At 40.9% G+C, this 23,885-nt stretch overlaps 1 protein-coding gene across 1 annotated transcript in view; it reads right to left on the bottom strand.

Annotated features, from left to right (window-relative positions):
* Window positions 1-23,885, bottom strand: part of LOC129178161 (protein kinase C-binding protein NELL1-like) — a 288,999-nt gene that overhangs the window by 159,623 nt on the left and 105,491 nt on the right. The window contains exons 6-11 of the mRNA XM_054770107.1: window positions 21,479-21,551; window positions 21,000-21,082; window positions 13,923-14,057; window positions 8,703-8,805; window positions 3,796-3,869; window positions 398-497 (exon numbers count right to left, since the gene is read on the bottom strand). Coding sequence (XP_054626082.1) covers window positions 398-497; window positions 3,796-3,869; window positions 8,703-8,805; window positions 13,923-14,057; window positions 21,000-21,082; window positions 21,479-21,551 — 568 coding nt within the window. The remainder of the gene's footprint in view (window positions 1-397; window positions 498-3,795; window positions 3,870-8,702; window positions 8,806-13,922; window positions 14,058-20,999; window positions 21,083-21,478; window positions 21,552-23,885) is intronic.

The raw sequence follows: 23,885 nt of genomic DNA, 5'->3' as shown, positions 1-23,885 counted from the left end.
ATCTTTCCCTTCTTATCGCCTTTTTGCACTCAACACTTTTTAAGTTTCCCTGGCTTAGAATACACACCAGGTTTCTTTAACCATCCCTCTCTAAGAGTTTGATAATTCAACGTATTTTCCATATTGTTGGCTTTTTCCCCAGTAACAACTCCTTGTTAAAACAACAAAGTTGGAGCAAATTGGCGAGCAGGTGCCCATTTAGCAGACAACGCAATCTGCTACGATAGGTTTCTGAACCAAAAAGTACGTTAAATGGAGAAATATTTTCTGAATGCAGACCAGATTAGTAAAACTGACTTTATAACCTCTTCACAGTGACAATAGTTTTTGTTTTTTTAATGTATTAACATTCAAAAGTAATTCAAGAGACAGAAATGCAGGAAGGTGACCATCATACCTTGGCAAACATTGCAGCATCTCCCATCCCTTAAGATCTGTTCACTGACAGAACAGTTGAGGTCGGGACATGTTTCTGTAACTTTCACCATCAAGCCATTCTGGAAGAACAAGCACAGGAACGGATACTACTGAATTAGCACCATAGAATGAAAAGCTTATTATACAGCCTCTGCGTTGAAGTTATTTAACTTTCTGTTGAGATATACTTACCAGTGGCATCATTAGGTCTATTTTAAGATATTCTTAAGTCCCTCTATATAATTTGGTGTTTTTATTTTTTTTTTTAAATAATAATAATAATAAATAATTTCCCTCTGTGAAATTTTGTTCCCTCTTCTCCTGGGGGCTGAGACTCACATGTCTTTAAAATCCAATGATGCCTCTTACATTGACACATAGTAGATTGAAAGGTGTGGTTTGCATTGTGCAGAAAATGATGATAAACTGAGCAGTTATAGGCAATTCAGTTACAGCGGTTAGCACAGTCCCAGTCTGCAGATCCAAATTGAATTCTGAGTTGAAACATGTGACTGTGTGAAGTTTGCATGTCCTCCTTGTGTTTTCTCCAGGTACTCCGGCCTTCTCCCGCATCCCAAAAACATGCATTTTATGCTCACTGGAGAGTCAAAATTACCCATAGGCATAGCATGCATACCCATAGCATGATGAACAAGATAGTCATGCAATGGTCATCCCTTATGATGCTGTTGAATACCTACAAAATAAGGTAATCTAAGACGTTCTTAAACAAATGAGGCTATTGGGAAAAAGACTGAGGGCCAAACCACAGATAGCATGCGAATTGCAGACAGACAAAAGAAAAGATGTTGAATAAAACTCTGTGTCATCTTCCCTTGGGCTCTGAAGACAAATAGCAACCACAGCAGCAGCCGTTAGGCTGTTGAATCAGAGCTCTGGTGGTCCCAGTTGTATCGCTCAAGGTCCAAAGTATCGACCCAATCCCCGAAGATGCTTTTCTCCTTCACAACTTCTTTCAATGTCGTGCTTCTTTAGGCACCATATTAGTGAGGTAGTCCACTTTGGGCTGGTGGTTGGACGTTGCGTAATTTAGAAACGCCATTTTTTTTTCCAGCATAAGAATCAGATTTAACTCACTTTGAGAATCAGATTTATTGTGTTGAAAAAAAGTTAAAAAGTGGGTAATGTAACGAAAACGTCAAACTGTTAAATGCCTGTGAATATTCCCATTCAGGTCATTGGGCCTCATTCACGAAACGTTCTTACGCACAAATGTGTTCTTAAAGCCTTCTTACGAAGATTTTTGGCATTCACGAAACGTGTTCTCAACTCCCAGTTCTTAGATCTAAGAACAAATTCTACGAACGCTCAGGAGGACTCTTACGCACAAAGCTTGCACTTTCAATGCGCAATCACCCTCATGATGGATCTTGCAACCTGATCCCAAAAAATGGAGTGCAAATAAAATATCCCAACAATTATTTATCATCAAAACAACTAAAATATACTCCATGGATAAATATATATTCAAATCCCAATTCATCAAAAAAAAAAAAGTACCTGGCTGGACGTGTGCTGCGCAGAGAGAGAATGTAAAGGGACCATGTAGATTTATTTGCTGAAAGCGACAAATATTTGATGTCCCGCTTCAGGCTTCAGGCTTCCCTCTCTGTTCTTGCAGGTGTGCAGGATCATCAGAATAACATCGCAATGAAACGTGGTGTGCCTATTGCGCAAGGAGCACCCCCAGATAACGACATGCGCCTCCAGCCACGTCTTGAGCCAGAGCACGGGGCTGCTGTATTAATTAGGCAGCGTCTAATCAAATGTAACCACAGAAAAAATAAATTGTCACACACAAACTATGTATTTTGACTTTATTTTTCCATCATGATTGTGTAAATATTTTCTAGAGTTTCTGAAATGGTTTGGTTTCTGATTAATGGCCCACCTCCCGTTTCCTCCAGATGCCTCCGGTGCAGTCCAATCTTTTTTTTGAGTCTATTTTAAGTCAAACCACTTCTTTTTAACCTCTGCTGTGGCGCGTTTCTCCGTGGAAACGGCATTTATGTTGCCTGCAATGGTGCTCCATGCCGACTCTTTTTGGATGGCCTGATGACCGGTGGATACACGTGAAAATAAGGTGGTCTTGTATTCGGTCACTCCTTGTAAAAGCACCTCTATTTCAGTAGAATTGAAGTTTTTCTTTCGTTTGTTGTCCAGCTGCTTCTCAGTCTTGCCCTTGCGCTTTGCCATCTCCGCCTCCAGCTGCCTGTTGCGCACGGCACATTTTTTTACCTTATATAGGTAATAATAGGCGGTGACCTAGGCAAATTAGGCCTCACATGCATGTGCATCGCAGTTGGCATTCATCAACCTAAGAACACCGGTGCGAACGATTATCCCTACTTAAGAACGTGTCGTGAATGTGGCGCAGTTTCCAACCCAAGTCTTCTTAAGTACAGTTCTTAAGAAGACTTTTAAGAAGATGTTCGTGCATGAGGCCCATTGTTCTCAGGGCATTGAATCGACCGCAACTGGACTGTTCAGGTTGTCTTACAAGACGTTTCACCTCTCATCTGAGCATCAGACTAGGGCTGTCCTACCTCAGACTAGTGTTTGTCCCACCTAGTTATTGAGCATAAACTGATGAAGTCTGCTTGAATGAAATGTCTTCTAAGAGAACCTGAACATTCCAGTTGCTATCGGGACAAAGCCGTGAGCAGCACAATTGTTATTCCAGTCTTCTATAGCAAATATTGCAACCATTTTTACACAAACCTAAATACCACACGACATTATTTACTTTAATTTGTTAGTTGTCTTCTACACTCATTGTTCTTCATGGTCCGTGAAAACCTGTAAGTAACACATCTGGGGCACCTCTAAAAGCAATATGACCACAAATTGGCCATACCGGAAGAGAGGACGGCTGTTAAATGCCTACACCAATATTACATTGAAATGACGATGTTCAGTGTCTCCAAGGAGTAATAATGGGTTTGGTTCGGAAATATAGTATGTCCTGGGCCTTGCAAATATCTGCAAACAATAACAATTTTGTCCCTAAAATGTTGTCTCTAAAGATAAATTGCCTTGCAATGAATAAGGCCAAGAATGCCTTTAATTATAGTCCATGCAGTGATAAAGCATCAGTTTAAACGAGGTCTTTGTATTTCAGCATTCATTCGTTTTTCTAATTACCTGGCGTTCTGGTCATTAGAAAAACAAAGAGGAATAGATTGAGTCGATTGGGGGAGAGATGGAAAACTAATAAGACCTGCTGGTTAATTGAATAGTACAACAAGGGGTTCAGTCCAAGACAGACAGTCATTAAATACTCTTGTGAAAAGAGAAATACAGCCTGGTGATTTGATTGCAATGTGAAACACTAAACAGAACAGCAACAAAAGTTACCTTGCATTCCCTGCAGCTCCTGGATAAAAAGCGCTGACCCTCAGAAAAGACCTGGCCCAGGTAACTGCATTTTGCTGTGGGCAAAAAGCAAAAACGTAACTGCTTTAGAAACACACTTTTTATGTACGAACATACCGTATACACTATACTGTATGTCTATGAAAGGCCATAAACAGAATATTCCTTCCGAGTGCTTTAAACCAGTGATTCTCAACTGGTGGGTCAGTGGGTCGCGGGGTCTTTGCCACAAAAATAATGGAATGACCCAATGTCCGTGAACGCACCTCGCGTCTGCGCTGTTTGTTTGCTACGCCACCACATGGTGCGTGCCGTGTTTATGGGTGACTTGGTCAAGCTTCAGTGGGAGGGGAAGGACATCGAGTGTCGTCCGTACGACACACAGCTAGATACCTGGATATCTATTGGATAAGAGCTTGGCATAAAGTGAAAGCTCATGTTGTGTTGGATGAGGAAAATTTCGAGCACAATGAAGACTACCAGGTACAGTAATGCCCAATTTGATCTACTGGCCCAGGCAGAGGTGTGGTCTACAGAGTAAATGGTTGTCCTATCATGATTTTTTTTTTTCTCCCCTGTCCTGTCCAGCCTTTAAAGCAGATACAATTGTAGATCCAAATGCCGTCAAGTGCTCAACAGATTTACTCTGCCAGGGAGAAGTGTGATATACAATTCCCCTGTTATACAGAATTTATTTGACTTAGATGCTTGTTATTAAGCAAATTTGGAGCGACCGGAGCAGGAGGGGACAGAGAAGAAGAGAACAGAGGGCGGTGCAGGGATAAGAGGGGGACAAAAAAAAAAGAGAGACAAGAGACAAGAGACAAGGACAACAGCAGAACAAGAACAACATAAAATATTATTATTTAATATTAACAAATATTAAAGTTATTATTGTATAGTTCCTCCGTGTAGTAACAGCAGTCATTTCTGATATGAGAAAAGAAGTTTGGGTCCGGATCTACAGTATATCTTTCTCCAATTCCAGTTGTTTGTGGTCTGGAAAGCAAAAGGTTTCCAATTGTAGATCTTCTTGTGCTGCAAACATTTGTGTTATTTTTTGAGTGTCAAAAATGTAGGTAAATGGGTTATTAAATCCAATGCTGATCAGTCCCTTGTGACGTGCTGATGATGTTGTCAAATGATAATGAATGTAATCCTTCCTTCTGCATCGTTCTTATTTGTGAGTTTTGGCCCTATTCCTTGTTGTCTTGGTGATATGATCTTTCATATTTTTCCAGGTCCTTGATGTCTTTGACACAAAGCACTCTGGCCTCCGGTCCTCCATTTAACTTGATCTAAATTTTGCAGTTGGCAGTCCAAGTGCCTTGGCTCTACAGTATCCCTGCTTCCTCAAGTCTCATGCTTTCTTGGCAATGTTGCGTTGCGTTCTGACAGACGCTCATTCATGTAGACGTTTGTTCCTTTCAGCTTCTTTCCCTGTTTCAGCAGTGCGTTTTTGAATTTCCTGTTGGTGAACTTAACGATGATGACGAGTGTTGTGTTGTTTCTGCCATACAGTGGGATGCAAGTATCGATGGTGTGGATGTCTATGTCCACCTCCTTAGAATGTAGAAATTTGGCAATTTGTTGCTCCGTTGAAGCAACAGCCATTTCATCTGGTTCTTCTTTGTTCCGACTGCCCTGGCATATGACCTGGGTTTAATTCGGCACCCCGTCAAGATCACATTGTTCATTTGTGCATTCTGATCCATTTCATCAAAGTGTTCTTCATTCGCTCAATGATTTTCTCTTTTGCTTCATTATTTTCGTTAAGAGCAGCGCTCAAGGCAGCATTATTATCCTGTAATACTTTAATTTCATTGCGCTGTTCTCAGTTTTCCTCCCACTGTCACGCTCTGCGCTTCTGCCGGCGTGTCAGTTTGTTTATTTTCACCTTTATGCATTAGTTCCGGTTTCATGCCTTTATTTTGTATTACTTCCGTATTGCTCTGTTCTGTTTTCTGCCGTTTTTATGTTTTTTTTATTTCAAACACCTCCGGCTCATTTAGGTTTTGATTATTCAATTCGGCCTTTGACGTCTGTTCTCTGTTTGTGCATTATGCTTGTTAGTGTGGTTCTGTCGCCAGATCCCTGTTTCTGATTAACAGTCATTATTAAGTAAATAATTTATTGGGCACTTGGGTCCCGATCTCTGCATTCTGAAGTCGTCGCAACATTACACCATGCCTCGCCGTAGCATCCGCAGGTGTTTAACCTCCTCTTGAAGGCTATCGTTCTGCTGTTTTACAGCTCTACTGTGTTTTTGCAGGTTTATCAGATCATGTCGTACGTGTGCCGCATTATGTGCAGTATGATCCAAGATATCCTGCTGTAGCTCTTTCATCTGCGCAATCAATAGACTCTTCAAGCCGTTATATAGTGAGAGCTCCCCGTGGGTCAACAGCTGAGATGGCATAAATGGCGCCGCGTCTTCCTGCTTTTTGGGTGGCCACATGGCCTGTTAGCAGCTCTGTAGGTGGTAGCATTGTTTCCAGGGTTGGCCTTTCCGGGTTTTTTTTTCTTGGCATTGTTGCTAAGCAACCACCTCGCGCTTCGGCGGTTAGCCGGTTAGCTTGCCTTGCTAACAGTTGTCAGCACTTATAATTTGTTTATTTCGACGACTTTTTACCTCTCACCAGTCTGAGTTGAGGTCAGAGATGTCCGCACATTATTGTGGTTTTGTGATAACTAAGGGTGGTCAGGAAGACTCCAAAATAGTTCAAATCTCTGGTAGAAAAAGCGGAGCTCTTGCCATGAACGTCCTTTCCGGCCAACAGGAAGTGATGTATAAGGTGATGATGGGCCTTGCATCCAAACCAGTTGAGAACCACTGCTTTAAACAACAATGAGTACATTGAAGAATTCATCTGACTGCACACAAAAATGGTTTCAAGGCAAATGTTCTATACATAGTTAATTTGGTCAGTAAAATAAATTGTTCTTGGCTAGTAAACCCAAGCAGGGGAGAAATGTAACAGTGCATTAAGAATACAACAGAAAAGACACTTCTACATATTCCTCTGGCAATAAAGCAGAAATAGAAAATGAAGCCTATCATGTGAAGTCCTGCTTTCCTCCTCCCCAGGGTGCAGGGCCATGAAGCTCACACTCACAACTCTGGAGCATAACTCCCTCGTTTGCCTGTGCCAGAGCTCTGATATTCACATGGGAGGAAGAGGAAGACACTGAGCATGCAGAGCAATGGAGTAAGGCAGAGGAGAGTTGAAATTATTCAAAGGCGGACTATACATAAGGGATTAAGACATTTCCAGGACAGCAAGAGAGACGCAGCTGCCCGTGAATTTTTGAGCAGTTAACAAAGCCACATGTACGTCATACTAAAAATACTGTTTGCTTAGACATCAGTGGCCTGGTGCATTTTCACATGTGTAGGCTGTTGCTAATCCCACTGCTGTCCATTGATTGGTGGACAGAGAATGGTCACTTCCACCTGTTGTGGAAATGCAAGGGGATTAGAGTTAAAGGCCCTGTCGTATATTGCCGTTTAACAATTCTGTCTGCCTCCGTCCAAATATTTATGTTAGACGGTGTCATACTGCGGACAATTCAAATTTGTTGGCCATGGACGGTAGATAGAATAGCATGAGTAACATCTAAATATGTCTGAGAAACGTCTGCTTAAGTATGAGTAATGTCTTCACTGAGACCAGTTTATGGACCGTCGAATGCTAGAGTAACGACTGCTTAAGTATTAATAAAAAACAAAACGGCTGAAAAATGCCTTTCAGTCATAGCACCTGGACGGTGCGCATGGCTTGTTTTGGAAGTACAGTCATGGCCAAGGGAAAAATCTTCTTCATATTTCGTCTTGAATACGGAATACGTCTGAATACGTCTGTTTCTACCTGTCTTGCTGTTGCAAAGTTGTTTCTCGACTCTAACTTTTACATGTGTTTTGACCGTGATTCAGACGTTAGATGTTCCTCTATCTTTATCAATCCGTTTCGACCATTACGAGGACTGTCTTTGGCCTGAGATAAGGCGCTCATGTATTTAAGTGAATGTTTCTTTGACGTTATTCAGCCGTACGGTGCGTTCCATGGCTGGAAGCAGACGAGCTGTCCGCCTTGCCAACAGCCCTCAGCATGATTCCGCCCGCATAACGGTGAAACAGCAAAAGAAACAAAAATGCTACAGTAACATTTGAGAACCGCCAATCGCTATCCAAAGCTGGCTGTCAAAAATTTTGAACATGTCGAAAGTTTGCAATGGCTAGCGTTGTCTGTCAATGTCTAGATAAGTCTGAAAACCAGCTGAAAAAATGATTTATTAATTAAAAAGTAGTTTTTCCAGACAGAAATGTTCAATAGTGCAGTGTGACAGGGTCTTTACCAATGTGCACTGGGAAACTGAACTGAACCGATTGGTGAGAACTGACTCTAAATTTTTTACTGCCATTGTATGGTCATCCTGCACCAAATCCCACCACTTGAGTCACGTGTTTCCTTCATTATGCACATTTCAATAACAAAGAGAAATGTCTCTCCTTACAATGCTACTGACATAGATCAATTTCACTACATTACACTAATAAATATCACTACAAGGCATTTCCTTTTACGAACATATATGAAGATTCAGTGAACAATGCATTTACACAAAGAATTAGATTCAAGCAGCAGTCCAAAACAAGGTGTTTGGACACCAAACACCTTGTTTTGGACTGCTTCAAGAGTTATAATATTCTGCGTTTGATGTAAGAATGAATTAAATGCTTCTGTCACAAGTTCAGTAGCAGGTGACACAAAAGCATTTAAATAATTTGTAATTTCACTGTTTCACCTTGAAATTATGAGGCATGTCAATTAGTTTTACATAGTGAAAGGGATGTTTATTGATTAAGCTGACCTTTGATTTGTACTTACGCCTGCATTTCTTACAGCACGTCCCATCCACATGTACAGGCAATGAGTCTTCTGAGCAGTTTGCAGGAGGACAGAAAATCCTGCGGCACTCCACTACACCATTCTGTAAGAAAATGCACATTTTTAACAACACTGCAACTACAGTATGCAATCAAGTGTGTCCTGACATCAACTTATTTTGATACATGAGACGCAAATCTCACTGATGTCAGGCTTGGGAGCAGTGTGCTCAACATATTAAGTGTAAAAACAAATCAAGAGAATAAAAGTGTGCCACCCTTCCATCAGGTCTGATGCGAAATGAATTACATGCTGACATTACTGCCAAGAACAGTAATACATCATTTAATGAAACATTTCTTCCAATAGGAAAGCCAGCTATGTTCTTCTCGTTGAGTTGTACCGAATGTTACATGACCATCCTCAGCAAGATTACTGAATATAGCAGTCCAATGGGATTTTTGTTATTTTATCTGATTTCCTTTCACACAATTAATTACATTAGATGTGACAACTCTGCTCTGACCTGTGATACTGATGAGCAACAAAATTATGTTTAGTAGTAAATGCCAGAATCTCCCATTTTTTTAATTGTGTGTAATTCATTGTAATGTCAGTTAAAAATATTATTTAAATCATGTATTTTGTATACAGTATGAAAAAAGTCAGATGAGGATCAAACATGAAGGTGCTCAATTAAGTCGATCATAGACCTGTGGCCAAGGGGGTCTTGGTGCCACCCTCACCTATTATCATGAGCTTTGGGTCACGGCCGAAAGAACAAGATTGCTGATACAAGCAGCTAAAATGAGTGACACCCTAAGAGATAGGGTGAGGAGCTTAGTCATCCAGGAGGAGCTCAGAGTAGAGCCGCTGCTCCTTCACAGAGGAGCCAGTTGAGGTGGCTCGGGCATCTAGCATGGATGCCTCTGGACGCCTCCATGGTGAGATGTTCCGGGCATGCCCAACCGGGAGATCACCTAGGGGCAGATCCAGGACACGCTGGAGGGAATATGTCTCACAGTTGCCCTGGGAGCGCCTTGGGGCCCTCCTGATAGAAGTCGAAGAGGTACCCGGGGACTGGGAAGTCTGGACTTCCCTACTGAGACTGATGCCTGATGAGACTGATAAGCAAAAGACAATGGAATTGAATGGAATAAAATGGACTATTTGAAAACACCATGAATATTAATAGTCAAGGTGATGGTAGTAGTCAAAAGGTTATATTGACCCACAGTCATAGTAGAAAGACCGTTTTTCTGTAAAACCAACATAAATTAACTGAGCTATACCACTTAAGGACATACAATTGCACATCTATCATTTACCTGTAGAATTATAAAAGGGGTCATAATTGAACTATCATTATTTATTTTTATTGTGGTGGTATTTGCAGTTGTGCTAAACTGCAATGTGCTATATTTAGACTTGATTCTAGATGAGGAGATAGAGGACTGATTTAGGAAAAAAAATGCTCTGGTAAAAATGTATTAGACCAACAACATGAAAACATTACCACCATAATAAAACATAATTATTTGTTTAATGAGAGTCTCAACAAGAAATTAAAATTTGTAAACATCAAGAAACATCCTTGCAAAATAAGACGGTCCGCAGAGCTTCAATCTGATTGAATTACCTCGACTAATGAATTGGCCAATAGGGGATAAATATACAACCTGTTAACGGATTCATCATTCAGTGCTGGAGGACAGATGATGGCACCAAGTGGTCTGCTGATATGGAGGCCCTGGAGGACTGACTTCAGCTCTGAAGCTGATCTATCCTTGCAATTGCCTCTTAATTTCATGAGTCATTGGAAATAGTTCCCCGAGGATGGCACAGATATCCACTTAATGGTATGTTCAGAGGAGCAAATCATACCAACTAAACTCTCTCCTGTGCTTGCTGTGTAGTGATACAGTAAGTCTAAATCCCCAGGGCCACAGATGGCCTGATTCCACACATTTAAAAGTCTGGCTTCCATGTGTGCGAGCAGACAGGGACGCTAATTAGAGGATGATTACCAGGGTGCTGCCCTTGGGTGGCAGTGGTATCAGACTTGGAAAAGAGGAAGTACTGAAGGAAGCTACCGGTTAGGTGGTAAAGAATAGACTCGGTAGTCTTTTTCCATCCAGCAAATGTGTGTTGTAAATCATGAGTATGGTATTTAGTATGATAAGAAAAATGTGTTTAAGGTTATTAATTTACTATCTTCAGCTGTGATGTTAAACGTGCAGTTTCTCTGGATGATTCAAATTAAGAACTTAACAAATCATACTGTTATTGTTTGACATGATTGAGCAGGCAATCAAAATATCAAAAGACCAACACGTTATGACAATTTTATTGCCGGGGAATTTCTGTATTGTTCTGATTATGTTAAAGCCAAACAATTTTAGCATATTGAAGACAATTATTATCAATGGTTGACTTTTAAGAAAGCCACAAATGGGGAAATTAAGACTTGAGTACAGTAATAGTTAACTTGCCAACTAATTATTGTGCTATGTTTTTATATTATAATGCCATTTTTCATAACCTGTAGTTACAGGTGTCACAAGATCTCGTGAGATTAAAACGTGACAAGATTTCTTCTTCAGAAAAAAATGTCTCGTGAGCACTAGGCCTGGGATGATAATAACTTTACCACCATCACCATTAATCACACAATAAATGAAAATAGCCTGAATATACGTGCATGCGTGTCTGTATTCCTCGTCTCCCGCCTCCAAACAGGCAGGAAAAGGAATCGATCTGCGCAATGGTTTCAGGACCTTGGCCCGTTTGTTCCATAGAACAATGGCATGAACAGAATGAGCCCTTTTGTCAGTCATACAGTTTCCTTGTCTTGGGGTTGGAGGCGGGGCAGCGAACATACACACGGTGTGCAGAAGAGTGTAAAATTAAAACAGTAGATTGCAATATATTATCATATAATTGTTGTATTTTTTTCATTGTACTTTTCTTAAAAGAAATGTTAAAATCTCTCCTCGTCTCGTTCTCGTAGACCCAATCTTGTATATTGTCCCGTCTCATGACACCCCTACATGTAGTTAATTTGACTTGACATGACATTTCGTAGACACTAATATATGTTATAGTACAAATTTTGAGTTTAAACTAGAGATGTCCCAATCGGGACAAATTTTCCCTTTTTTTTTATTGATCGGAGATCGTAGGTTGAGCCCACCCGATCTTTACGGCAGCTGCCGTAAAGCGTTTTGGCTTTGCAGCAGGCCGGAAAGTAAACAAAGCGATGTCAGTCATGTGGAGGTACTTCTGCATTGTAAATAAAAATAGTCCTACAATCACAAAATGACAATTTCAGATTGCGGTACTAGTAGATCTGCATTTAATACCACAAATTTAATGTCATCTGAGTACCAAACATGAAACGGAGTACGAAGCGATGAGCAAGGCCAACGAAGAAAAGGCCGTGCCATAGCAACAAACTCTAAACTTTCAGAGACCAAAAATAGAGCAATGCAAAGCTGATCACTGAAAAGGTAGTCAAATATATTGCGTAGGACAACCAGCCCATATCCGTTGTGAAAAATGTGTGTTTTTGTAGTTTTTTAGAGTATATGGATCCATTCTATGTTCTGCCATCACAAAACTACATTGTTGATTTACAACAATACTAGCAAATTCAAAATGTATTGAAATAAGCTTTATACAAATGTTTTATTGTGTTTACTTTAGTTACTAACTAAAAACATTTTAATTTCCATAATCTACAACAGAGGTCACCAATGTTTTTCCTTGTGAGAGCTACTTTTACAAAATGAAAATGGCCAAGAGCTACTCATTTTTGTAACATTTATTTTCAGAGCTTATTTTAAACCCAAACAAAGCGAATATGCTTGTTTTACCAGAACATTAACAAAATGCTGGTGTCCACAACTCACATTTTGTATTTCAGAATGCATTTCTTTCTGCTGTTCTTTCATTATTAACTGAAAACCTGAATGAAAAGCAGGCTTGCGGGCACCTCATGTGGTCGTGGGGGGCTACCTGGGGCCCGTGGGCACCACGTTGGTGATCCCTGATCTACAATAACATTGTCCAAGTATCTGACCGGATCTAAAGCCAAAAAATTGGGTCGGGGTTGGAGGCCAAAAATGCTGATCGGGACATCAGTTTAGACTAGTGGTCACCAACCTTTTTGAGTCCAAAATCTCAGGCTGTGAACCTGTGCAAGATCTAAAGTAAAGTAAAAAGTGATACATTTGTCTTTAAATACAAAGCTTTGTGTTATTATTGGTTATTGGTTTCAACATTTCAGCTTTTTGTCATTGTGCCCTTTGCTCTATTTTTACCATTATTGCTGTTTTTTTTTAATTTGATTTGGTTTCTGCAGTGATGCAATGACTAATGAGCCATGGGCTGCGGATGGCCCCTGGGCCGCACTTTGGGCACCCCTACTTTTGTGGATCTTTGTCAATGTCAGCATTCTGGCGTCGGCTCTGTGAGCAAACTACAGTACAACTCTGTTTGGCATGTTGGCTCAGTGTCATGGTCGAGCGATGGTGGTTGAGGAGAGAGGGGCTGTTCAATGTGTCATGGGTCGTCGCAGCTTAAATATTTTTTGGAGGTGCACAGGTAGCAAAGGCAGATTTTGAGCCATATTAACGTGCAATAACTACTGTTTGCGCAGGCATATCGCTGTGCTCTGTCACTCCTTCTCTACCTCTCACTCAAACTCTGCACGCTTGCTGCTTGCGGGGCGAAGCGAGCTGGTGTGCGTGCGCTGATTTTGGGGACGGGGCTCCTGGCTGGAGCTTGAAGGTTGCGTGGCTGGAGAGCGGCGAGGTGTACGGGCGTGTTCAGTGGTCAAAATGTGTGCCTGTTGGTCACTCTCCGGGAGGGGAGGGCACTGATGGAATAATATATATATATATATATATATATATATATATATATACTGTACAGTATATATAGGTTTTTATAATCTCGCAATTGACCGGCAAAGTCTTAAAGGTCGACTGGTGTACCGTCATCGACGGGCTGGTGACCCCTGGTTTAAACCATACCTTGCGCTTCATAATTGAACACAACTGTACTGATGACTGCACGTGATAATGTTGTTTTGATATACCCCTTAAAATAAGACAAACTGATTATTTGAATTATAGTGAAATATAGCGGACATCATATTTTGAAGCGTAAGTCTAAAGTAAGTGTTTCATCATTCATGAGAACAAGAGTGACCCTTACCTTACATGCACAGTTTCTACAATTTTCTGGTTCGACCCAAAGCTCCTTATTCCTGTAGACAAGGCCATTGGCACTGCACGTCTTCTCACAGTGGCATCCCTCAAGCTGGGTCAGTCTGGACTCTGCATAATTTAACTGAGAAGAACCACAAAAGGACCAATCACAAAACAAAAAGTCTTACAGTGCAAGCAGGTTAACCCCTCACCCTCTCTCCATCACCCTCTGGTGTTCCACTGGGATCAGCTCATTAGAGGAATAGTAATAAGAGATCTTCATTCAGCTCATGTTTCAGACCGTAGGCTATCAGCTATAGTGAAAATGACAGAAAAGACTGACAGTCCAGATCCTTGCTCACCCCCTTGTACTCCTACACACTGCACAGTCCTTCTTCTAAAGCTACTTTCATGCTCAACACTTTTGATGTTTGTCCTTCAACAGTGATGCTTATTTGACAGCAGTCCAAAAACCGTTTGCTCATCTCATCGTACAAATGACTTTAAAGAGAGAAATGTGAAAGTACATTGATCTTGTAGCATTGTAAAACCCGTATTAGATGAATAAATTCCTCAAAAACCTGAGTTGGAGCACTTTTATAACTTGAAACTTTTATTATACAAAAACATTTTATTATATGTATTGACACACACACAATTTATCAGGGGTTGGGTTTGCCCCTTTAGCTCTGCGTTTATTATGTCATTTGTTATCTTAACCAGGATCCATCCATCCATTGTCTATGCCGCTTCTTGAAAGGAAACCGGAGTACTCAGAGAAAACCCACACAGAAATGCCAAACGGAGATTCGAACCCAGGTCTTCCCTCTTGCCTATCTCCTGACTGTGGCTGTGTGGCCAACATGCTAACCACTGGACCACCGTGCCGCCCCTTAACCAGGATATTCTATGCAATTCTAAGCTTTCAGCTTCATGGGGAAACAAAGAAGCAAATGAAGGCATGGTTGAATGGGTTTGGTGGCGTACGCCCCTATTAGCATGTTTTAGGAAATATTTGTTTACGTAAAAATAGTACTCAAAAGTGCTGCCTCGGTTCACGTACATTGTGTGTTGTTGTTTTATTAATGCATGGCGTGAGTCCTGAACTGTGTTCGTATCAAATAAACACCCGTGTTTAACCTGTTAGCATGCTCTGAATTGAAAGCGGAACTGGAAGTCATCGTCCTCCAGTTCCATCACCCGTCTATGATGACATCAGTGGTTAACTCTGTAGTTCTTTGCTAATTAGCAGTTATGCTACAAGTCTCGGCTGTTCTCTTGATCAAAGATAACCCACTATAGAGCAAAAGAAAGTTGCGAGTGCCCAGCACTTTCACTTTGATAAAGAAAGTGAGTAAATGAAGGAAATAATTGACAGCAAAACATCAATGGTGTCTGTGTGGAAATCTCCTCCCCTCCTCCTCCTCTTCATCCCTGCCTTATCGCCATCTTTGTCAACAATCAAGGTAAATGGTTAATTTATCGCTTTCAGTCATCATTTATATATATGTATATATATTTATTTATGATATATTTTATGTAAACATTTTTGGGTGTCTGGAACAGATGAATTGGATTTGCGTTATTTTTTGTGAAAAAATCTGATTTGGTTAGAGTATGCTTTGGTTTGAGTCAGACCTTCTGGAATTAATGATGCTAACCAAGGTTTCACTTTACTGATAGTAACCTAGACAACATATAAACATTCAGAGTCCTGACTGGTGTCACTGAATAAAGTAGAAGTCGTCTGAACATTAAAGGTCAACTGAGAAATTATTGGCTGGCTGCTGGTCTGAGCAGCAGAATTGCTCTGAGTCTACTGCATCTGCTCCTGTGAGACTCGCTCAGGCCACAGTGTCAGGAAAAAAAGGACTCACCATGAAACGACAGAGGCTTTTCAAGAAAAAGAGAGAAATTCTAGATGCCACTGAGGCATTTAGAGACGTCCCAATTGGCTACCGGAGAACTGTGTGAGCTGCAAGCTTAAAAAGCAGCCCTGTCAAAGTCCTAAACAAAAGGCTTGAAACACAAATTTCAAAGGCAAAGCATCAGCCCTGAGGCATCACACGGGAATTGCTTTCCTGGATAACGTGAGCAACAACTATCACACGGGTGAGATGCTAATAGATGTGTGTCTCCAGTGATGCATAAGACAACAGCAGAACGTCCAGCTGTGCACGTTTGAGTGTGGCCAATACTCTAAGCACATGACGTTCTTCATAAGTCATGTATGCACATGCATGTTACACATAAACATCATGGGAATCAACATACAGTCAATGACATCACAGTCACCTCATCTGTCCCTCATATTCCTTCTTCATATTAAAAACGATTCACCCCTTGCCGAACTCTTCTCATCCCAACCACTGAAAGGCAAGGACACATTTGGGAGCTGGAGATGACTGGATCCTCCCTGCTGTGATTTGTATGAACAAGTCAGGTGGAAATGTGTTTGTGTGTATAAATGGACAAGTAGAAAGTAGTGACACAGCAGGACAGCAATGTTCATCATTTCAGACTCTGTATAATACAGTAGATTTTACTTTACGTCACGATATGTTTGAAACCCAACCCCTTCCCTCACCCCCAAAGTCTCCTGCTAGCTTATCGAGCTTGACATTGACGTTGTTCTCCCATTATAAGTTCACATTTGCAGTGACTGAGTGACTGTTGTAATTACATTAGTAATTACCGTAGTTCACATAATGTAAACCTCCTTTTACGTAAATTCCACTGAACGTAAAGAATTTATGTAAAGTTTTTGCATCGTATTACGTAAGAAATTACATATAACGTAACGCGTCAAGTCGGTGCAAGTTCAGAAATTCGATTTGAAAAGCTTGCGCGTCAGAGAGAGTGAAACATTTTCCATGACTAACAGAATACACTTGGTGACCCCTTCTGACGCTTCACGCTCTCATTGACTGATTATCGGGGCACCGCCTACGCTCTCATCTCATTGGCTAATTATCGGGGCACCGCCTACGCTCTCGTCTCATTACCTGGTTATTGGGGCACCGCCTACACTCTCATCTCATTGGCTGATTATTGGGGCACCGCCTACGCTCTCATTTTATTGGCCGATTATCGGGGCACCGCCTATACTCTCATCTCATTGGCTGAGTTATACAGCGCGTACGTGAGTTTGTGTGAGAGACAGGCTTCTCCCTTCAACCTCCTTCCTCAACGTAGTCGCCCTTAAACTATTGTAGTTTGCACGCATTGAAATCTCTTCTTGAATATTTTGAAGGGCCAAAGGGGTGAGTTTGGGAAGATCTTGGAACGGATTAGGCTATTTACATGTATTTTACGCTTTGTATAACGTAAAAACCCATAACGCAAACTTTCTCGGAACGGATTATTTATGTTGTAGGGGCATCTACTGTATTAGATTAGATTCAGCTCCAGAACCCTCCCCTGTCTCTCTTCAATAAGCCTCACACACTTATTCAACACTTTTGAAATTATAAAATGTATCAATAGATAGGACCAGTCCAGGGTGTACCCCACTTCTCGCCCGAAGTCAGCTGGGATAGGCTCCAGCATACCCACGACCCTAGTGAGGATAAGCGGCATAGAAGATGGATGGATGGATCAATAGATAGATAGATACTGGAGCAATCCTATAGGTACTCACCACTAATGGATGATAATGTAAAATGATAGATGAACAGATGGCATCTGAGTCCCAGTGCAGCTCTGAGCCTGGTTGTCACGCTACCGTCTCGTATAGAGTGGCAAAAGTATAGCTGCATGTGTTCAAGTGAAAGAACATGGCAGTTTGTCTTCTAATAGGTGGATTTATTAAGATGTGGCAGCGTCAGAGAAAGTGATATATAAGTTTGACTTTTTCATCTCACGGCAACTAAAGTGCGTTCAAGGACCACTGGACAAAGTGCAAAATCTCAACACTTGACAAAAAAACACGTTATCAGTGAAGGATGGAGACATAAACATGTAAAAATGGTGGTCTTTCTTAAACTGTGGCACATACAGTATATGCTGTACATTTTACCTGTAATATCACATGCAGTATTTATATATTATTATCGACTCGGTAAATGAGATGTGTTTTCTGCAGCAAAAATTGCCTAATTTTATTGCCTAATAAAAATTTATATTTTTTTTAACAAAATGCACAAATTTGAGGGGGCGTGGATGCTGAATTGGGGATAAGTGAGGATCCACGGTTTATTGTTCATGAGATACAAAATTTACAGTCAGAATCTACATAAGATGGCAGTGCCCCAGATGGCTGGTGCTGCACTAGCCCATACTCAACCATACTCATACCCCCCTGCGTTTCCACCAAAATCTACTCAAATAAAAAAATTTCCTCTAGGGTTAAAGATTCTTAACCATAGGGCCGTGGCCCACGCTTGGGCCGCCAGCACCACTTAGAGGGCCCCAAAAAACATTTTAGTTCTGCACCTGTGGGCCTCGAGGGCCGCATGCTGTTATCAGACTGTATAAAGGCTGTTATCTGCAAGGCAGTCAGTTGCAATACCGCCTCCTACCACATAAGGACACTTGAAGGAAAAAGAAGACACTCAACTAGCGGCTACGTTTTTCAAAAGAAAAAATAAAGATGAATCAAAGGAAACCCCCCCTCAAAAGACTATTTTTTTCAGGAAATACAATCCAGACTTTATCAAGTACGGCTTTGTGAATGTAGGCAATGCAGATCCCAGAGTGCAGTGTGTGGAATGCGGCTTAACGCGGTCCAACAAGGCTCTGAAACCGGCCAAGCTAAAGGGGCATCTCGAGACCAAACATCCTATACTCGTGGAAAAGCCAGGGGAATTCTTCAGATGAAAAGAAAATGGGCTACAGATGCAAAAAAGGTCTATTGTGACAATGGTTAGCCACTCCAGATGTGCTTTGAAAGCCGGCTGCCTGGTAGCCAGGCGTGTAGCACAACTCACTATAGCGCAGGAGTTGGTTCTGCCTGCCACAGTTGATATGTGCCGTGAGATGATCGGAGAGGCCGCTGCAAAGAAGCTGCTGACCATCCCACTTTTGAACGACACTGTGAGTCACCTTGAGTTGTTCGTAAATATATTCTTGTAGTACATTCCACTATTAGCCTGTTCTGCATCTTGTTGTATGTGTGGATTTACATACATGTGGTAAATAAATATTTGGTGACTATCACATTGTATCACTTAGTTTAATTGGCAAGGTTTTAGCTTGTTAATTGCAAGTGGACTTGATTTCATTTGTTCAATAGATATCAAACCAAGAACAAGATCGATTTAATGTGTTAATATTTCAATGGGGCCCTGCAACTGGCTGGCGACCAGTCCAAGGTGTACCCCGCCTCTTGTCCGAAGTCAGCTAGGATAGACTCCAGCATACCCCCATGACATTAATGAGGATAAGCGGCATAGATGGATGGATGGATATGTGAATGGGCCCCAGGCCACACTGTACAGGAAAATTTGTTCCCCGAGGTCAAAAAGGTTGAGAACCCCTCCTCTAGGGGCTGAATAAGTTCCTTCTAGCCACTACGGTCTTTCTGCAAACATCCAGGAAGTACAGAGGGGCAGGCTATGCTGACAAATGTTGATTGGTTGAATACACATGTTGTGTTTCTACTCAGTCGCCATGTACCAGTGTGCAGCAGCAAACTTTCATACATCCATTTATTCAAGTTTCATGTAGATATGCAAAGCTACGAGATTCTTTTGGATGTATTTTCAGAGCAATATATTCAGTGGAATTTTGAGGCAGTGACTCCAAACAACCAAGTCTGGTGTATCTATGGATCTACATATGGTGGATTCTATATGGTAGAATACACACCCAAACAAATTGGTGAAAAGCTGAAGAAACTTAAAATACAATAGAATATAGAAATAGAATAAGCAGTAAACAAGTAGTGTTAAGGTACTGGTAAATCATAGCAAACATTCACTATTTAGTTTGATACATGCTATAACAGGCTGCACGGTGGCCGAGTGGTTAGCATGTTGGTCACACAGTCAGGAGATCGGGAAGATCTGGGTTTGAATCTCCGCTGGGCATCTCTGTGTGGAGTTTGCATGTTCTCCCCGTGCATGCGTGGGTTTTCTCCAGGTACTCCATTTTCCTCCCACATTCCAAAAACATGCATGTTAGGTTAATTGGCGACTCTAAATTGTCCATAGCTATGAATGTGAGTGTGAATGGTTGTTTGTCTATATGTGCCCTACGATTGGCTGGCGACCAGTCCAGGGTGTACCCCGCCTCTTGCCCGAAGTCAGCTGGGATAGGCTCCAGTATACTGGCGACCCTAATGAGAACACTTATAGACAACCATTCACACTCACATTCACACCTATGGACAATTTAAGTCTCCAGTCAACCTAACATGCATGTTTTTGGGATGTAGGAGGAAGCCCGAGGACCTGGAAAAAAACGGCTCCAAAATATACAAAATAAAAAACAACAAGAGTGCTCATTTTCATTTAATGTCTTGTCTATAGTCCTTGTGGCGCTACGATGGCTGTGTTCTGTGACAATAAACAAACAGCACGCACTCACTTCTCTTCATTGGAAAATAAAAATGTCATTGCATAATAAATATCAAGATAGTAATATATGTGTTAATATGTACAATATTTTTTTTACCGGATTTAAAGTATTTATCTCAGAGTGCAACTGTTATTATATTTAAGTTCACGTTATTAAAATATGCAAACACAAAAATTGTGGGATTTTTATACTGCTGGATGAAATATACAGTATGCAGTATATTGGGTCTAAATTTTATTTTGTACATCGGAAATTGCATTTGTATTTTGTATTCATTTGTATTCAAATAATTACGTCCATATACAGTACCATTTAAAAGTTTGCATATACTTTCTCATTTTATTGAATGAACTGTCATGTTTGGAGAGCGTGTCCAAACTTTTCGTTAGTCCTTTTAAGTCTTCTGTCTTATTTGCTGAGCCTGTGGAATCAGAATTTTGGTTGGCTGTGTCTATACGTACAGTTTATAGACTGAATAACAATACAGCAAGTCATGCATCTACTTTACATATAATCTGTCGAGGTCTTGGTGATAATTCCCTTTGCGGAAGAGTTGTGTCCTTACTTTCAGGGTCATCTTGGCGAGTAGGTCCTGTAAGTCCATAATGCCCTGCACTAAGCTCAGGAAATCACTACAGGTTGGACAGGCTGAAAGAAAGAAAAATACATGCATAAACAGAAGGAATAAAATAGAGACAACGTTACAATCCCAAATTATCCATCTTATGGGGGCTATTTGGACACAAATCAATAGTAAACAAAACACAATCATTTTGTTTATGTTTGAGGTAGGCATTAGCTTAAAAATAACATGTGATTACGTGCCATAGCATATTGATCAGTGGCTGTCTGACAGATGGGAAACATGTAGGGACATAACAGAATTTGAATTAAAGGAAAACTCACTGACGGAGAAAGACAAGACAATGAATTTGGAGAGGGTAAGCATCATATTTTCAATGTCAAATTTGATAAAGGAACAAGAAGTGAAACATTGTTATACTTCTTTAGGCTGAGAGCGTTCTGGCTGATTATAATACTTACTGCGGTTAAGGTTTGGACATTGGGTGATGTAGCCGTTGGGAGCAAATATCAACTTCACATCCTGAATAATGCCCTGGAAAAAAGAATGACAGTGGTGCATCAGTGAGGGAGTACTGTAACATCGTATTAACAATATACAGATACACTTACACTGCACATTTTGGAGTAGCCTTTTGTTGTGGCCAACCTAAGGCACACCTGAGCAATAATCATGCTGTCAAAACAGCATCTTGCCAAGCTGTGAAGTGGATGAAATTATGAATTATGAATGCTCACTAACACGGACTTAGACAGATTTGTGATCCTGAAAAATGGGAGCAAATCAAAAGTGTGTATATTTTTGTTTAGTGTAAATAAAAGTGTATTCTATTGTATTCTACCTTTAAATGTCTGAAGCCATCAACTCAAATACATGTGTGAAAAGTGTGTCATTTTCTGCCTTCAATTACTGATAATCAGCAAGGAAAATCAGTTAGAGTGCAATAGGTGGAGAACTGCCATTAAGTACCTCAAACATCCTGGACTGTATATTGCAGTGGTGTGCAGTCAGGGCCAGCAAAGCCTTCTCTGCTGGCCTAACCACTAACACAAGCACTGACCTGCATTTCAAACTTAAAGGAAAACTGCACTTTCTTTTACAATTTTGTCCATCAGCTTATGTGAGACATAAATATGTCTTTCTCTTTTCTGTGCGTTCAAAAGATATAAAAACAGATAAAAAGAGACAGCTCTTTACTGCACGTTTGGGAAACACTTATTCCGCCTCTAAAGCCTTCTGAAAAACACTGCTCCAAACAATGCTCCATTCACATATAATGTGCATATAACCAAGCTACAGCAACATTGTTATTATTATTATTAAAACCGTTACGCCGACCGAACTACGTTACACAGCCAGAACACACCAGTCAGCTAGTAGCTGGCTAGTGACTAGCTTCACAACAGGCTCGCCTGCAGCGCGTCAGCGTCACGCTCACAACGCCTCTGACCACTACCAAAAGGTAATACATATTTGAGCTAACACCCTGTTGCTGTCAGAAGGTCATCTGAAAGCTGTAAACAGAAAGTCATCCCACAACCTTTAAGAAACCTTGAACAGACAACGGCACTTTTTGGGGGGAATTTTGCCCATCACCCACAACCCCGATGTGAGAAGAACACACCTCTTTCCCTTTTCTGTGCATTGCACACAGATGCCTCGTGCTGGAAGTTTTTCCACTAAGAATACACGTAATGGGGAGTCACCTATTCCGCCTATATAGCCCTCGTAAAAAAAATTCAAAAAACAACAACAACACTCCATTTATATGCCGTGACCTGCAAATTACCAAAGCAATAGCGATTATTATTTTAGGAGCTAACACAGAGGAACTACTTTTCTGGCGTGGTAATACGGCCAGATCAACTGCGTATATAGCTGTGATATCAAGAACTTTGTGCTCCATGTATCAGAATCAATATCTTTGGATATTGGAATAAATATCAATATTTTATCTTATCAATATATATTTGAACTCCTCATAACACTCCGTAATAATTACTTGCTCCTCTTGTGTAAAATCCACCAGCTGAATTGGCTCAATTGTTGCACGGAAGTAGACTAATATGACGTCAACACACCCTTTTATGTGAATGGGCACTGAGCACAAACCCATGAACCTGACTTGACAAAGTAAGTTGATGACCACCGTTGAGGTACCGTTTAACTCGGTTTGGGGAATTTAGGTTTTGTTGAGCTGCACCATGAGCACAAAGTAGGAGTATCTTGGGCCACTTTGGCAGTCCAGGCCTCAGCTGGCCTTTTCCAGTTGATTTTAGGTAGGTGGAAAAAAGTTTCTACCACTGCAGGGTTTGTTAGCGTTAACAATTCTTCATTGTGATACAGTTTCATGGAACAGTGTCCTCCTCGCCAGATGGTAACACTGTGCCACTAAGTGCAGCAGAAACATTTAATTGTTGTAGGGATGGCTTGGCAAGCTCCACGTTTACACCACCAAGTCATGCCGGTTCTGACTCTCTCGGCCCCCGTCTGCTCCGACGTTTTATTTTATCTTCTTGCCGTTCTAAAACCTCTTCCTCCGTACTGTATATCCAGGCTCAAAAAGATAAGGTACTGGATCCTCATTAGTCCCGAATTAGTCGTCGGAACAGAACGACACAGAACGCACTCTCTTTGCTCTTGTTGTTGACGGAGGTAATGTTAGTTGCTCCGGTAATGCTTAAAATGACCAAAATACTGCAATTTACATGTTACCATAAATGTGCCTGTTACTGTATGGTTACAGCATGTATAAAAACGTTGTTGGAGGTTTTTTTTTTTTTTTTTATAGGGCTTTATAGCAAAATAGGTGAATCCCAATTATGTGCATTCTTAGTGAAAAACTGCCAGCAAGAGGCGGCTATCTAG

This window comes from Dunckerocampus dactyliophorus, chromosome 3 (assembly GCF_027744805.1).
Source record: "Dunckerocampus dactyliophorus isolate RoL2022-P2 chromosome 3, RoL_Ddac_1.1, whole genome shotgun sequence".
Classification (NCBI taxonomy): domain Eukaryota; kingdom Metazoa; phylum Chordata; class Actinopteri; order Syngnathiformes; family Syngnathidae; genus Dunckerocampus; species Dunckerocampus dactyliophorus.
The sequence above is the reverse complement of the archived record's forward strand: the minus strand, read 5'-3'. Positions and strand labels throughout refer to the sequence as shown.